The sequence below is a fragment of the Scyliorhinus torazame genome, chromosome 19 (assembly GCF_047496885.1).
Source record: "Scyliorhinus torazame isolate Kashiwa2021f chromosome 19, sScyTor2.1, whole genome shotgun sequence".
In the NCBI taxonomy this organism is placed as follows: Eukaryota; Metazoa; Chordata; class Chondrichthyes; order Carcharhiniformes; family Scyliorhinidae; genus Scyliorhinus; species Scyliorhinus torazame.
Window position 1 is genome coordinate 70,642,449 of NC_092725.1, and position 14,804 is coordinate 70,657,252.

A 14,804-nucleotide genomic window follows, 5' to 3' on the forward strand; every position below is an offset into this window, starting at 1 on the left:
TACTGATTTCCTCCTGATTGCCAGTATTTCAAAATTTCCCTTTAGTTTCAGCACTCGGGGATAAATTCAATCCTTCCAAGCCAATTTGTTGAGCCTTTCTGGGACATCCATCTCACTTACATTTTACCTGGGATACATTAGTATGGGGAGTGGCATTTTGTTCATGTTTTCTTTGGTCCTTCTCCCGCCTTCCTTTGGAAGGAAGCAAACATTCAGATTATTTATAATTTTGTGACCATCTTAATTCTGAGTCTATGGGCATCATACATCATTATCACCTTTTTCTTACTGTTGTGGAAATGAATTACATTTTTAGAGTCATATTTAGCTCTGATTACTATACGGGGTGGGGTGGGGAGGGAGAAAGAGGAAACACGGGGAAAAGAAAGTATTAGGTCTCAGTTTGGCTTCAGAAGGTAAGGTGCAGGTTGAAGGACCAAGATGGTGCCGCAACAGCCATTTTGGAGAGTCCCCGGGACAAAGTGCAGGGCCTCATGGTGAGAACAGTGACTGTGGCCATTTTGGACTGCTCCCCAACAAAGGAAAACCCCAGAGTGCAGGGGCGCGTCCGCCAGGTAAGTATAGTTGATCCCACAGGAAGGGGAGGGGAGAGAAAACGCCCCCACCAGGGTCGTCACCTGGAACATTAAAGGACTTAACAACCCAGTGAGAAGATCCAGAGTCTTTGCCAATTTGAGAAGTTTGAAAGCCGACATAGTCTTCCTCCAAGAGACACACCTGAGGGAGAAGGACCGACTGCGGGTAAGGAAAGGCCGTGTGGGACAGACCTACCATTCACGTTACGGGACGAGGTCTAGGGGGGTATCCATACTGATTAGTAAGAGGATGGTGTTTAAGGTGACAAGGACGGTTACGGACCGAAGAGGACGGTACATCATGGTTAGCGGTGATTCCGACATTGACGCACACCGACTGGTCATGTGGGGTTGGGAGGGCCGGTCTTTAATAATGTGCAAGACTTAATGTCAGACCGATCAAACCCTAGAATGGGGAAAAAGCCAGGCATGGCTAGGGAATTGGGAGCATTCATGGAGCAGATGGGGGCAGTGGACACATGGAGGTTCCTACACCATGGTGAGAAGGAATTCTCATTCTTTTCGCCGGTGCACAAATTATGCACTTGTATCGATTCCCTTACAGTGGAGAAATTGGTGCTTCCTAACATAGCAAGAAGGAAATAACCCACGATAATCATCTCCGATCACGCTCCACATTGCATGTACATGAGGTTGGAGACGAGCCATGCCCAACCCCCCACATGGAGGTTGGGCACGGACCTCTTGGCCGACAAGGTCTTCTGCCAGAAAACATCACAGGCCATAGGCGTGTACATCACTAACAACCAGAATGGGGACGTCTCACCTGGAAGGCAGATTAGGGGAGAGATTATAGCCTACAAGGCTCGTAGATATAGGGAAGAGAGGGCGGCTAGGCAACAACTGATCAACTCCATCTTGGAGGTCGACAGAGGTACTCTGAGGCCCCGACCATAGCGATTCTGCCAGAGAGGAAAAAACTACAAATGGACTTTTTCCTGCTATCCAGCAGGAAGACAACTCCGCCAGACACGGGGGATCTTTCATGAACATGGAGAGAAGGCTAGTCTTCGGTTGGCTCACCAGCTGAGAAAGCCCGCAGCCACAAGGGAAATAGCCCTGGTAAAGGATAGCAGAGGCGGACTGGTAGCCGAACCAAAAAAAGGTCAACCAAGCATTTGAGGCCTTCTACCAAGGATTGTACACCTCTGAACCCCACCGACGGGGACTCCGGGATGAATCGGTTCCTCGATGGACTGGACATGCCAGTCATGGGGGCGGCAGGCGAGAGGAGCTGGAAGCACCTATATGACTGGGTTCCCGGCGGATTTCTATAAAAGATTTGCACCAGCTCTGGCCCTGTGCCTACGGGAGATGTTCGCAGATTCGCTCGAGAAGGGCACCTTGCCTCCTACACCAACGCAGGCCACCATATCACTGATACCCAAGAAAGGCAAAGACCCAAAGGAATGCTGATCATATAGACCCATTTCGCTGCTTAACGTAGAAGCGAAAATACTAGCGAAAGTCTTGGCCAAGACATTGGAAAACTGTGTCCCAGAAGTGGTCGCAGAGGACCAGGCGACTTTGTCAAGGGTAGACAGCTAACTGCGAATATCAAGACAGATGCTGAATGTGGTACTAACCCTATTCGGGGAGAGAACACCAGAGATGATTGTTTCACTGGACACAGAAAAGCCCTTCGACAGAGTCGAACGGAAGTACCTCATGAGGTACTGGAGAGGTTTGGTCTATGGATGGGGCTCACCTCATTCTGAAATTCCTGTACAACACACCCAAGGCGAGCATTCAGATCAACACTGCCAGCTCTAAACATTTCCAGTTGCACAGAGGAACCAGTCATGGAAGCCCACTGTCCCCGTTCCAGAATCCCTGGTGATCGCTCTGCGAGATGCAAAAGGCTGGAAGGGTATCCCGAAAAGGAGGCAGACAGAACAGTCTCACGCTATTGGGATGACCTGCTCCTCTACATTTTGGACTTGCAGAATGGCTTGAAAGAGGTCATGAGGCTCCTGGAAGAGTTTGGACCTTCTCGGGCTACAATCTCAACCTGTGAAAGAGTGAGATATTCCTGGTGAACCCGAACGGTGGCGGGATGGAGCTGGAGGGTCTACCATTCAAATTAACCCAAAACAAATTCCACTACCTGGGGATTCAGATAGACAACGACTGGACACGGAACCACAAATGGAATCTGACCAGTCTGGCGGAGAAAGTTAAAAAGGACCTCCAGAGACGGGATGCACTCACACTCTCCCGGGCGGGGAGGGTGCAGACAATCAAGATGAACGTACTGCCAAGGTTCCTCTTTATATCCATACAGATCTTTATCCCCTAGATCTTTTTCCAAGGAATAGATAAATTGATTGTGCCGTGTGTGTGTGCGCGCGCGTGCGTATGTACGTAGAGGGGGTAAGGGAGCCGAGCAAGGAGTGGGTGAAAATGGAGGAGTCCTCTTGTGCAGGAACGACCTCTGCGTCCTAGCCGCGACAGCGCTCCCACGTCCCGGGCAAAGTACGAACACTGCCCAGTGGAGGGGATCTTGCAGGAGGTAAAGTTCCCACAAGATTGTTGCCCTTGTCCTTCTAGCTGGTAACAGTTGTGGATTTGAAAGGCACTGTTGAAAGAAGCTTGGTGAGTTGTTGCAGTGCATCAGTGTAGTTGGCACACATTGCTGCCACTGTGCAGCGGTGGTGGAGAGAGTAAATGTTTAAAGTGATGGATGGGACGTCAGTCAAGCAGGCTGATTTTGTCCTGGATGATACTGAACTTTCTTGAGTGTTGTTTTAGCAGCACTCATCCAGGCAAGTTCCATTACACTCTTAACTTGAACCTTGTAAATGGGGCATAGGCTTTGGAATGTCAAGAGGTGGAGTTACTTGCTGCAGAATTCCCTTTTCCTGAACGAGTGACTAGCCTCTTGGTAACTGTAGGAGTGTTTGCAGAGACTAAGTATTGATCTGTCTTTCATGTGAGGGACTTCCCTTCTTAAATACAGTTCAGCTCACACAAAGACTCGCAGAGCCAGGAACTCTGGTTAAGATGGCTTTATTTTCCAAGCTTGGTCAACGTACGAGGGAGTGTGATTTGGGTCAGTGCGAAAACCAACTCTGCTTTACATCGCTTTTGGTTCAATAATTATACAATTTCCAAAAATCCCTGCCTCAGCTGGACTCGGTCCAACCCTTGTAGCTATAGATTATATTATACCTTGACCAATGAATTTTACTGCTCGTGGCATGGTAAATGCATGATCAGATTATAGGGTTATCATGCCTTGGCTCCTCGCCGTCTGTAGTTTTTCAAGACCTCTTTATCTGCTGTCCTTCACTCTCTGCATTTCCAGTTCCCCTCATCATTGTTTGGATCTTCACTGTACCACTGTCTGTCTGTGTACAGGATGTCTTGGACTGCTGATAAGAACTGCTTCCCTAGGATGTCTTTCTGCTGACCACATTGTTTGTGTGTGACTCTGTGTGGATCTGTCTTTCTCAGGAATGTGGTCAAGTTAGTAAGCTTAAATCTCACTATACATTGCAGCCACTATACATTGTGCGCTCTTAATATTATCACGTTTTTAAATGCTTGTCACTATTATATTTTAAGAATACATTATGTTTTAAGAATACATTATGTTTTAAGAATACATACTTATATTTTCTATAGTTAATTTCAGTCCTCAATAAACTAATTTATGTCGAGCTATTCTAGTGCTATCCTAGCTATCTAGTTGTAAGGGGTCTCGTCTTAAGGCCCCACCCCCCGCTTCAGTAACATACAAACTGTGGCTTTGTTCAGCGTAGACATACTAGAGGAGATACAAATAAATGATAACTGCACAGTAAGCCAATCCAGAAATCAGACTTCACAGGGCGGCACAGTGGTCAGCGCTGCTGCATCATGGCGCCAAAGACCCGGGTTCGATCCCAGCCCCGGGTCACTGTCCGTGTGAAGTTTGCACATTCTCCCCGTGGGTCTCACCCCCCACAATCCAAAGATGTGCAGGGTAGGTGGATTGGCCACGCTAAGATCCCCCTTAATTGGAACAAAAAAAAGAACTGGGTACTTTTTAAAAAATTTTAAATAATTTTATTTTCTTCAACTGCACATGGTGCAATTGGGGCGAATAATTAGAGAAAAATGGAATCGTGGAGATAGGAACAGAATGTCAGAAAACTTGCTGAGAAAACTAAATGATGATGCACGGTGAGTAACTTTTTAAAAAGAATTGGCATCAAATTACACATGAAGAATTACAACTTGTTCCCCAGTGACTACTAGTAGGACTTGGGGAGTTCTATTCAATGAACATCATCAATGCTGACCAGTATCAATAACAAACAGCCTGTCACTTACCACCATGGTCAAGATCTCTCAGTGGCCAGAGCAAATTGAAAGCAGTATGTCCTGGCCCGTAAAAGAATGGAGACGTTCGAAAAGTTGGTTCATCCGAATGCTGGATTTGCGAACCAAACTCATCCATGACGTACCAAATTGGCACTTGCTCTTCAGCTGACTGTAGTCAAAAGTATAGACACAACAACAACGACAAGTGAGTTCATACATCAGCCCTTTATTTGTCCACAAACAGGGCTGGCACTAATTATAATAATATAATAATTTTTATTAGTGTCGCAAGTAGGCTTACATTAACACTGCACTGAGGTGACTTGTGAAAATCCCCTAGTCGCCACACTCCGCCTGTTCGGGTACACTGAGGCAGAATTCAGAATGTCCAATTCACCTAAAAAGCACGTCTTTCGGGACTTGTGGGAGGAAACTGGAGCACCCGGAGGAAACCCACGCAGACACGGGGAGAACGTGCAGACTGCGCACAGACAGAGGCCCAAGCTGGGATTCGAACCCGGGTCCAAGTGCTGTCAAGCAACAATGCTAACCACTGTGCTATCGTGCCGCCCTACTTTCTCTGCTCTGACGATGGGAAAATCAATCTATTGCATCTTTAAGATTTTAAATGCCTTTCTCCAGGATCGTGTGTGATAAAATGATGTATGACAGCTCTCCTTCACCAAAAAAAGAAATCTTTTTAACCTATCAGCAAAAAACTGCTCTTTTGCAGTCAAGAGCTTCAAAGTGGACAACTGGACTTTTTTTTACCTTTACACTAAATTAGATTTTTGATGTTACCAAATACAATTCTGCTCTATTAGCTTCCAGCATTAAAATTCTCTGATGGGACAATTTGATGGCAAAGTTCGCTCTGTTGTAAAAGAACCTGTTCTACAGAAATTCAATGAACTGCACAGGTTCTATAGCTAACTTGTCGGATATCGCTTGGCATTGCCCTGCCTCTGCCGACTTTGCCTCGCGGATCTTACTTACCCCTTGCGACAGCTGGTACGTGTGGCTGAACCTCGCCAATTCTGCCATCACATCATCAATAACATCATCATCTGGGACCTCGCCATGGAATTCAACCGCTGCAAGGTTGGCCATACGGTGGAGTAAGCCAGGGACCTCCCATAACTGCTGACGAGCTTGATCCACTCGGTATGTCCAGGCATGATCAATTAAGAAAATGCTGAGATACCAGAAATTATGAAAAGTCTTGCAGTAAACAAAACTTTCAATGTAAAGCAGCAAAATACAAAACATGCTTCTAAAATTAATTGATCGGGTGTTTAAAAATAAAAGGAGACAACAGTCTAAAACAGAGGTTAGAAACCACATGTTTATCTATACAATGGGACAACTAAAGAAATTAATTTGTTAAGGTTATGTCCTGACATTTATTTCATCCGTCATGCTCATTCTGAAAGTTAGAATTCATTAACCTCATGCTGTATCTGGGAGAGAAGCACAGTTAACGTTCAGTCCATACGCCTCTTCTTCAGGCTTAAAATTCTGTTTTTAAGTTTTCAAATCCCTCTTTCACCTTATCCCTCCCCATCTCTTTAACTTGCTCCAGTCCTACAACTCTACAAGATCTCTGTGCTCCCCTAATTCTAGCCTCTTATCCATCTCTGATTTTAATGGCTCCACCATTGGCAGCCCTGCCCTAAGCTACTAACCTTCTAAATTCAGGAATTCTCTCCCTCCACCTTCTCTCTTCGTTACCCCTTAAAGCTCATTAATTTGACCAAACTTTTAGTGACTTGTCCTAATATCACCCAATGTGGCTCAATAACCATAATGCACCTGGAAAATACCTTCGGACATTTTACCATGTTAAAGGTGCCAGACAAATGCAAGTTGTTAAATTCTTCAACTGTGTTAGGAGGTTGGGTTGGTTGTCCTTGGGGAGGGGAAGGCCAAGAGAAAATCGTGAGTGGGCTGGACAAGAGTAGATAGGGAGAAACTGCACCCGCTCGTAAAAGAATCAAGAACGAGAGGGCACAGATTTAAAGTGATTTGCAAAAAAAGCAAATGCGTTGTAAAAAAAAGCTTTTTCACACAAGTTGGTCGGGTCTGGAATGCACTGCCTGGAAGTGTGGTGGAGGCAGGTGCAATCGAGGCTTTCAGAGGGCATTAGATGATTATTTGAATGACACAATGTGCAGGGGCATGGGGTAAAGGCAGGGGAATGGCACTAAGTTTGGAGATTTGATGGGCCAAATGGCCTCCTTCTGTGCCTCAACAATTCTGTAATGTTGGAGTCTTCACTGCACTAAGTGAACATCCTGAGCAACTTGAACCTCAAAGCAGTTATTGTGTCAAATTATTTTTATTCGCCATGGGAGATAACTTTTAACCAGAAAACAAAACCAAGGGCATTTCATGGAGATGTGTCAAAAAGAGATCGGAGGCTAAAGGTAACATATTAAGGGGGTGACCAAAGGCTTGACACAGAAGATGGATTTAGAAGGCATATTCAGGCATGAAATGCCAAACAAAAGCCTGGGAGTGCTCAAGCGGAATTCAAGTCTGGGACGATGGCCAGAGAGAAGAAAGATTAAGGATGAATAGCGACAAAATATCTAAAAGGAGAGAATTGACAAGTGGTTTAGCCAAATAAGAAAAAGGGAAGGATTAAAAATAGAAAGGTACAAGAGGGGCCTAAAACTTAAAATGGACATAGAAGCATGAGGTTCAGGTCCAGAGAAAGAATCATAATGCACAAGCAAATGAACACCAAGTGAATTTTGCTTTGTATAGCCATTGCAGAAATGAAATGAGATACGTATTTCTCATAGGAGTCAGGAAGGAGACAATATAATACAGTCCAATGGGAGGATAGAACTAAATTGACCCAAAGCTAAAAGGTGCGGTAAAATGTCTACTTTTAAATTGAGGCAAAGCAGTTTTGGGTAAACATTATCATAAGAGTGGGGGTACAATCAAAAGTTCATTGAATGGACTAAAGTCCAGAGTTGCAAGATGCCCATCCAATCATCATTTATGTTGGCAAAACATGCAATACAAGTCAAAGCTAAAAGATTCCCTCTTCAGTGAAGTAACTCACCTTTGATGCAGTTCAGGGGTTATTTTATTTACGTATTCTAGAATGTTTCCTTTACAGTAATGGAGCCGAATTGCTTTTCAGAACACAACAAATCAGTGCTTCTATTCTTTGCAACACTTACTGTTAAAAAAGTTGACTAAGCAAAGTGTTCACATTTTTCTACGAAACAGTCCCATACCTATTGGTGTCTGAAGCCTGAAGACCATCTTCTTTGGTGATAATGACTTTGTAAACAGGTGGTGCTCCAGGGTTAAGTGTAGTCTTTTTCTCTTCGGCATCTTCATCAACCTCATCATCTTCGACTTGCATGACTCCAAATACTTCACCCGCATCAAACACCTGAAGACGACACGTAACATTAGCTTTGCAAAACTGGAGAAAAAGGGGAAGGGATGTAAACCCTCAAGGAAATGCCATATTTCTGAGAGAAGTCTGGCAAATTGGCTTACATTTTCCACTTTTGTGCCTGTTCAATAATAATAATATTAATCTTTATTCGTGTCACAAGTAGGCTTGTAATGCAATGAAGTTACTGTGAAAATCCCTAGTCACCACACTCCGGCGCCTGTTCGGGTACACTGAGGGAAAATTCAGAATGTCCAATTCACCTAACAAGTCTTTCGGCAGTTGTGGGAGGAAACCGGAGCACCCGGAAGAAACCCACGCAGACACAGGGAGAACATGCAGACTCTCCACAGACACGTGACCCAAGCCGGAAATCGAACCCGGGTCCCTGGCGCTCTGAAGCAGTAGTGCTAACCACTGTGCTACCATGAACATAAAACATCTGGAATGATCGACGGGCAAGAAAGGCACCATTTAAATGGCCTATTACTTCCTTCACAAACTCAGTTTAATAACTGATCCGGCCATCGGGTGCAATAGTTTGTTTCAACTTTCATAACTAACATTCAGATTCTAAACTAACTGACGGCTCCAATGTTTAAATAAATGAAGCATGGAGCCCGCTTGTTCAACATTCAATTGTCCCTAACCCTGCAGAGAAGTTACATCACATGAAATCCATTTTGCTGTTAATCCTCTACGCAAACAGTATTAATCACGATGTGGAGATGCCGGCGTTGGACTGGGGTGAGCACAGTACGAAGTCTTACAACACCAGGTTAAAGCCCAACAGGTTTGTTTCGATGTCACTAGCTTTCGGAGCGCTGCTCCTTCCTCAGGTGAATGAAGAGGTCTGTTCCAGAAACACATATATAGACAAATTCAAAGATGCCAAACTGCTTGGAATGCGACCATTAGCAGGTGATTAAATCTTTACAGATCCAGAGATGGGGTAACCCCAGGTTAAAGAGGTGTGAATTACATCAAGCCAGGACAGTTGGTAGGATTTCGCAGGCCAGATGGTGGGGGATGAAAGTAAGGTGACATGAATCCCAGGTCCCGGGTGAGGCCGCACGCATGTGTGCGGAACTTGGCTATAAGTTTCTGCTCGGCGATACTGCGTTGTTGCGCGTCCTGAAGGCCGCCTTGGAGAACGCTTACCCGGAGATCAGAGGCTGAATGCCCTTGACTGCTGAAGTGTTCTCCGACTGGAAGGGAACATTCCTGCCTGGTGATTGTTGCGCGATGTCCGTTCATTCGTTGTCGCAGCGTCTGCATGGTCTCGCCAATGTACCACGCTTCGGGACATCCTTTCCTGCAATGTATGAGGTAGACAACGTTGGCCGAGTCGCACGAGTACGTACCGCGTACCTGGTGGGTGGTGTTCTCACGTGTAATAGTGGTATCCATGTCAATGATCAGGCACGTCTTGCAGAGATTGCCATGGCAGGGTTGTGTGGTGTCTTGGTCACTGTTCTGAAGACTGGGTAGTTTGCTGCAAACAATGGTTCGTTTGAGGTTGCGCGGTTGTTTGAAGGCAAGTAGTGGGGGTGTGGGGATGACCTTGGCAAGATGTTCATCGCCATCAATGCCGTGTTGAAGGCTTTGAAGATGACGTAGTTTCTCCGCTCCGGGGAAGTACTGGACGACGAAGGGTATTCTGTCGGTTGTGTCCCATGTTTGTCTTCTGAGGAGGTCGGTGCGGTTTTTCGCTGTGGCGCGTTGGAACTGTCGATCGATGAGTCGAGTGCCATATCCCGTTCGTACGAGGGCATCTTTCAACGTCTGTAGATGTCTGTTACGCTACTCCTCGTCTGAGCAGATTCTGTGTATACGGAGCGCTTGTCCATAGGGGATGGCTTCTTTAATGTGTTTAGGGTGGAAGCTGGAGAAGTGGAGCATCATGAGGTTATCCGTGGGTTTGCGGTAAAGCGAAGTGCTGAGGTGACCATCCTTGATGGAGACGAGTGTGTCCAAGAATGCAACTGATTTTGGAGAGTAGTCCATGGTGAGTCTGATGGTTGGATGGAACTTATTAATGTCATCGTGTAGTCGTTTCAGTGATTCTTCGCCGTGGGTCCAAAGGAAAAAAATGTCATCGATGAATCTGGTGTATAACGTCGGTTGAAGGTCCTGTGCGGTGAGTAGGTCCTGTTCAAACTTGTGCATGAAGATGTTGGCGGCAACATCTTCATGCACAAGTTTGAACAGGACCTACTCACCGCACAGGACCTTCAACCGACGTTATACACCAGATACATCGATGACATTTTTTTCCTTTGGACCCACGGCGAAGAGTCACTGAAACGACTACACAATGACATTAATAAGTTCCATCCAACCATCAGACTCACCATGGACTACTCTCCAAAATCAGTTGCATTCTTGGACACACTCGTCTCCATCAAGGATGGTCACCTCAGCACTTCGCTTTACCGCAAACCCACGGATAACCTCATGATGCTCCACTTCTCCAGCTTCCACCCTAAACACATTAAAGAAGCCATCCCCTATGGACAAGCGCTCCGTATACACAGGATCTGCTCAGACGAGGAGGAGCGTAACAGACATCTACAGGCGTTGAAAGATGCCCTCGTACGAACGGGATATGGCACTTGACTCATCGATCGACAGTTCCAACGCGCCACAGCGAAAAACCGCACCGACCTCCTCAGAAGACAAACATGGGACACAACCGACAGAATACCCTTCGTCGTCCAGTACTTCCCCGGAGCGGAGAAACTACGTCATCTTCTTCAAAGCCTTCAACACGTCATTGATGACGATGAACATCTTGCCAAGGTCATCCCCACATCCCCACTACTTGCCTTCAAACAACCGCGCAACCTCAAACGAACCATTGTTTGCAGCAAACTACCCAGTCTTCAGAACAGTGACCACGACACCAAACAACCCTGCCATGGCAATCTTTGCAAGACGTGCCTGATCATTGACATGGATACCACTATTACACGTGAGAACACCACCCACCAGGTACGCGGTACGTACTCGTGCGACTCGGCCAACGTTGTCTACCTCATACGCTGCAGGAAAGGATGTCCCGAAGCGTGGTACATAGGCGAGACCATGCAGACGCTGCGACAACGAATGAACGGACATCGCGCAACAATCACCAGGCAGGAATGTTCCCTTCCAGTCGGAGAACACTTCAGCAGTCAAGGGCATTCAGCCTCTGATCTCCGGGTAAGCGTTCTCCAAGGCGGCCTTCAGGACGCGCAACAACGCAGAATCGCCGAGCAGAAACTTATAGCCAAGTTCCGCACACATGAGTGTGGCCTCAACCGGGACCTGGGATTCATGTCACATTGCTTTCATCCCCCACCATCTGGCCTGCGAAATCCTACCAACTGTCCTGGCTTGATGTAATTCACACCTCTTTAACCTGGGGTTACCCCATCTCTGGATCTGTAAAGATTTAATCACCTGCTAATGGTCGCATTCCAAGCATTGTTTGGCATCTTTGAATTTGTCGAGATGTGTGTTTCTGGAACACACCTCTTCATTCACTTGAGGAAGGAGCAGCGCTCCGAAAGCTAGTGACATCGAAACAAACCTGTTGGACTTTAACCTGGTGTTGTAAGACTTTGTACAGTATTAATCACACACACCTACCCTGTTGCTTTGAACCTCTTCACTCATTCACTTAACCAAATCTAATCTTGCACAATGCAAATAGTTTCTGCTTCAGCCACTAACCCTGGAGCAATTCCACACCCTGACACCTCTGTGGAATGACTGTCTCCTGTCCTAATTCTCTTGCATTTAATCGTGTAAATATGGTCCCTTGTCCTTGACCTCTCGTTATCGAGGACGACCATTAACTTTCAAAAATAAATTCTAACTCCCAGTTTCTGGTTTTAAACAAAATCTTTACTGCACAAAACTTAAACAAAGCCAGTACTACGAACTTAGCTATTTGTGAAACCAAAAACCTCACTCTCCCCTCTTGTTATATCTGCCAGTGTTCCCTTATGCTTTACAGGATCTTGAGGTTTCTTTCACTTCTCCTGGGGCCAAACCAATGTGTACCACAGCTCTCAGGAAATCACTTTTGAAATTTGTTCATAGGATGTAGGTGTCACCGACTCAGCCAGCATGTATTTCCAATACCGAAAGATGGTGGTGAGCGGCTTTCTTGAACCATGCTGTAGGAACACTCACAGTGCTGTTAGGAGGGGATTTCCAGCATTTTGACCCGGCGACACTGAGGGAACAGTGATATAATTCCAAGTCAGAACAGTGTGTGACATGGAGGGGAACGTGCAGGTGATGCATCTTCTGCCCTTGTCCTTCCAGGTGGTAACGGTTGCAAGTTTGGAAGGTATTGTAGAAGGGGGCTTGGTGTGTTGCCGTAGTACATCACTTTGATCCTGATGTTCTCCGAGGTATGAAATCCCTTGGGGTCCTTCCACTACGATTCAGCCCATTGACCCTCTAACTCTCCTCGAGCACCTCGTGATTGTGGTCCCCCTCCCCTCCCCTCCTCTAAATCAAGCATGAATTTCACTGCCTTCTTGCTAAGTGGTTGATAGCTCCTGGCAGCTCTCTCTCTGCTGCTTCCAGGCTGTTCCAGCTCCAGACATAACTGTTTGCATCTGTTAGAAAACCCAAAACAAAAGACTGCCACCCTGCAGTCCATCCCCATGGCAACATGACAACCATGGGATGTCCCAGATAGATATTTCAATTAATTTACATCACATTCCAAAACAGAAAACAATATAGATACTTTGAGAACATCCCTAGTTTACCAGTTGCTTTCCAATCTTTCTTTGATCTGGGAAAATAGCATGAATAATTTATCCCTCTAATAGGGACAACTGCAATCTTACCAGACCCCTTGACTCCATTAAGAAGCCAAGAGCAGATGAGCCGTGTTTATTGCCTCGCACCCCTAACTCTAGTCCTTTAAAAGTAAACATGGACCATCCTTTGAATGACAATCATCTTTTTTTTTTAAATTTAGTGCACCCAATTCATTTTTTTTCCAATTAAGGGGCAATTTAGCGTGGCCAATCCACCTAGACTGCACATCTTTGGGTTTTTGGAGCGAAACCCACGCAAACACGGGGAGAATGTGCAAACTCCACAGACAGTGACCCAGAGCCGGGATCGAACCTGGGACCTCGGCACCGTGAGTCAGCAGTGCTATCCACTGTGCCACCGTGCTGCCCTTAATGACAATCATCTTAATGATGTTTAATAGTTTATCAAACCCAGTTTGCCCCCAAACTTATTTTACATTTAATTCCTAAAACATACAAATCATGAAATTAAGCATATTCACAACACTTCTACTGGAAACAGTTTGCTTCTACATACCCTCTTTCATCCTTTCACAATTTATCTATTTCTGGCATATTGCCAATATTGCTTTCCTGTTAGAAAAACAATCATGTTTTCAAATTCATTCAAGAATTGTGCACCACTGGTGAGGTCAGTCTTTATTGCCCATCCCTGTTTGCCACAGAGATTGATCTGAGTCATTCACATCGGTGTGGGACTGGAGTCACATATAGGCAGACTAAGTCAGAACAGCAGGTCAAAACGTTATTGAACCAGTTGCGCTTTTACAATGATCCAACAGCTTCATGTCACTCATTCTGGCAATCTCAAAAGCAGCTCTGTGAATTGCAATATGACTATATCATTAGCCCTTTTCCTTTAATGTCCTGAAATCGAAACATCAATTTGACATCACCCAGTACAAACTAATTTCCACTACCAAGAGGCGTGATACACTATGTACTGGGACATTAACACATGTGAAGTGGAAAAATGGGTTCAAATCCTCCACTCCACTCAGATCTCAGTGTGGGCCACACAAAGCAATAGGTGGAAATCAAACCAAAGGGTGTGTATGCTGGGGATAGGAGCAATAAAACAGAAAACTAAAATTAGATGTATGTGTTATAATTTGCTTGTTATTATGTTAGCTTCTAGCAGCTAGCCGGACCGGGTCAGTGGCAAGAGAAGAATGCCACTGAACTACCTTCTCAAAAAAATGTCATCTGATAAATTCAAATTTGGCAGGTTTGAGGAATTCAGAGCTGAACCCCTAATCAAATTAGTGGATAACACAATATGAAGAAAACCCTTGGTTCTATTCTGGAAATGCCTCGATTTTAAATTTGGTCGCCCTTGGATTTTCAAATCTCTCCATGACCTTGTCTCTCCCTATCGCGCTACAGTCCTCCAGCTCTACAACCTGGAGATCTCTGCGCTCCTCCAATTCTGGACTCTTAAACATCACTGATTCGAATCACTCTACTACTGGTACGCCTGCATTCAGCGGTCCAGTTCTAGGCCCTAAATCTCTCACCCTGTTCCCCTCCTTCAACCTGCTGCTTAAAACTTACCTCTTCACAAAGCTTTTGTCATCTGCCCTCATAGCTCCGTTGTGACTCAGTGTCACATTTTATTTGGTAAGGCACCTC

General features: G+C 45.5%; 1 protein-coding gene across 4 annotated transcripts in view; it reads right to left on the reverse strand.

The window, feature by feature from the left end:
- The window catches only part of LOC140396204 (tubulin--tyrosine ligase-like protein 12), a 90,806-nt gene that overhangs the window by 35,990 nt on the left and 40,012 nt on the right, over nucleotides 1-14,804 (reverse strand). For all 4 annotated transcript variants that reach the window (XM_072484507.1, XM_072484508.1, XM_072484509.1 and 1 more), the window contains exons 2-4: nucleotides 8,180-8,340; nucleotides 5,922-6,120; nucleotides 4,935-5,094 (exon numbers count right to left, since the gene is read on the reverse strand). In XM_072484507.1, coding sequence (XP_072340608.1) covers nucleotides 4,935-5,094; nucleotides 5,922-6,120; nucleotides 8,180-8,340 — 520 coding nt within the window. The remainder of the gene's footprint in view (nucleotides 1-4,934; nucleotides 5,095-5,921; nucleotides 6,121-8,179; nucleotides 8,341-14,804) is intronic.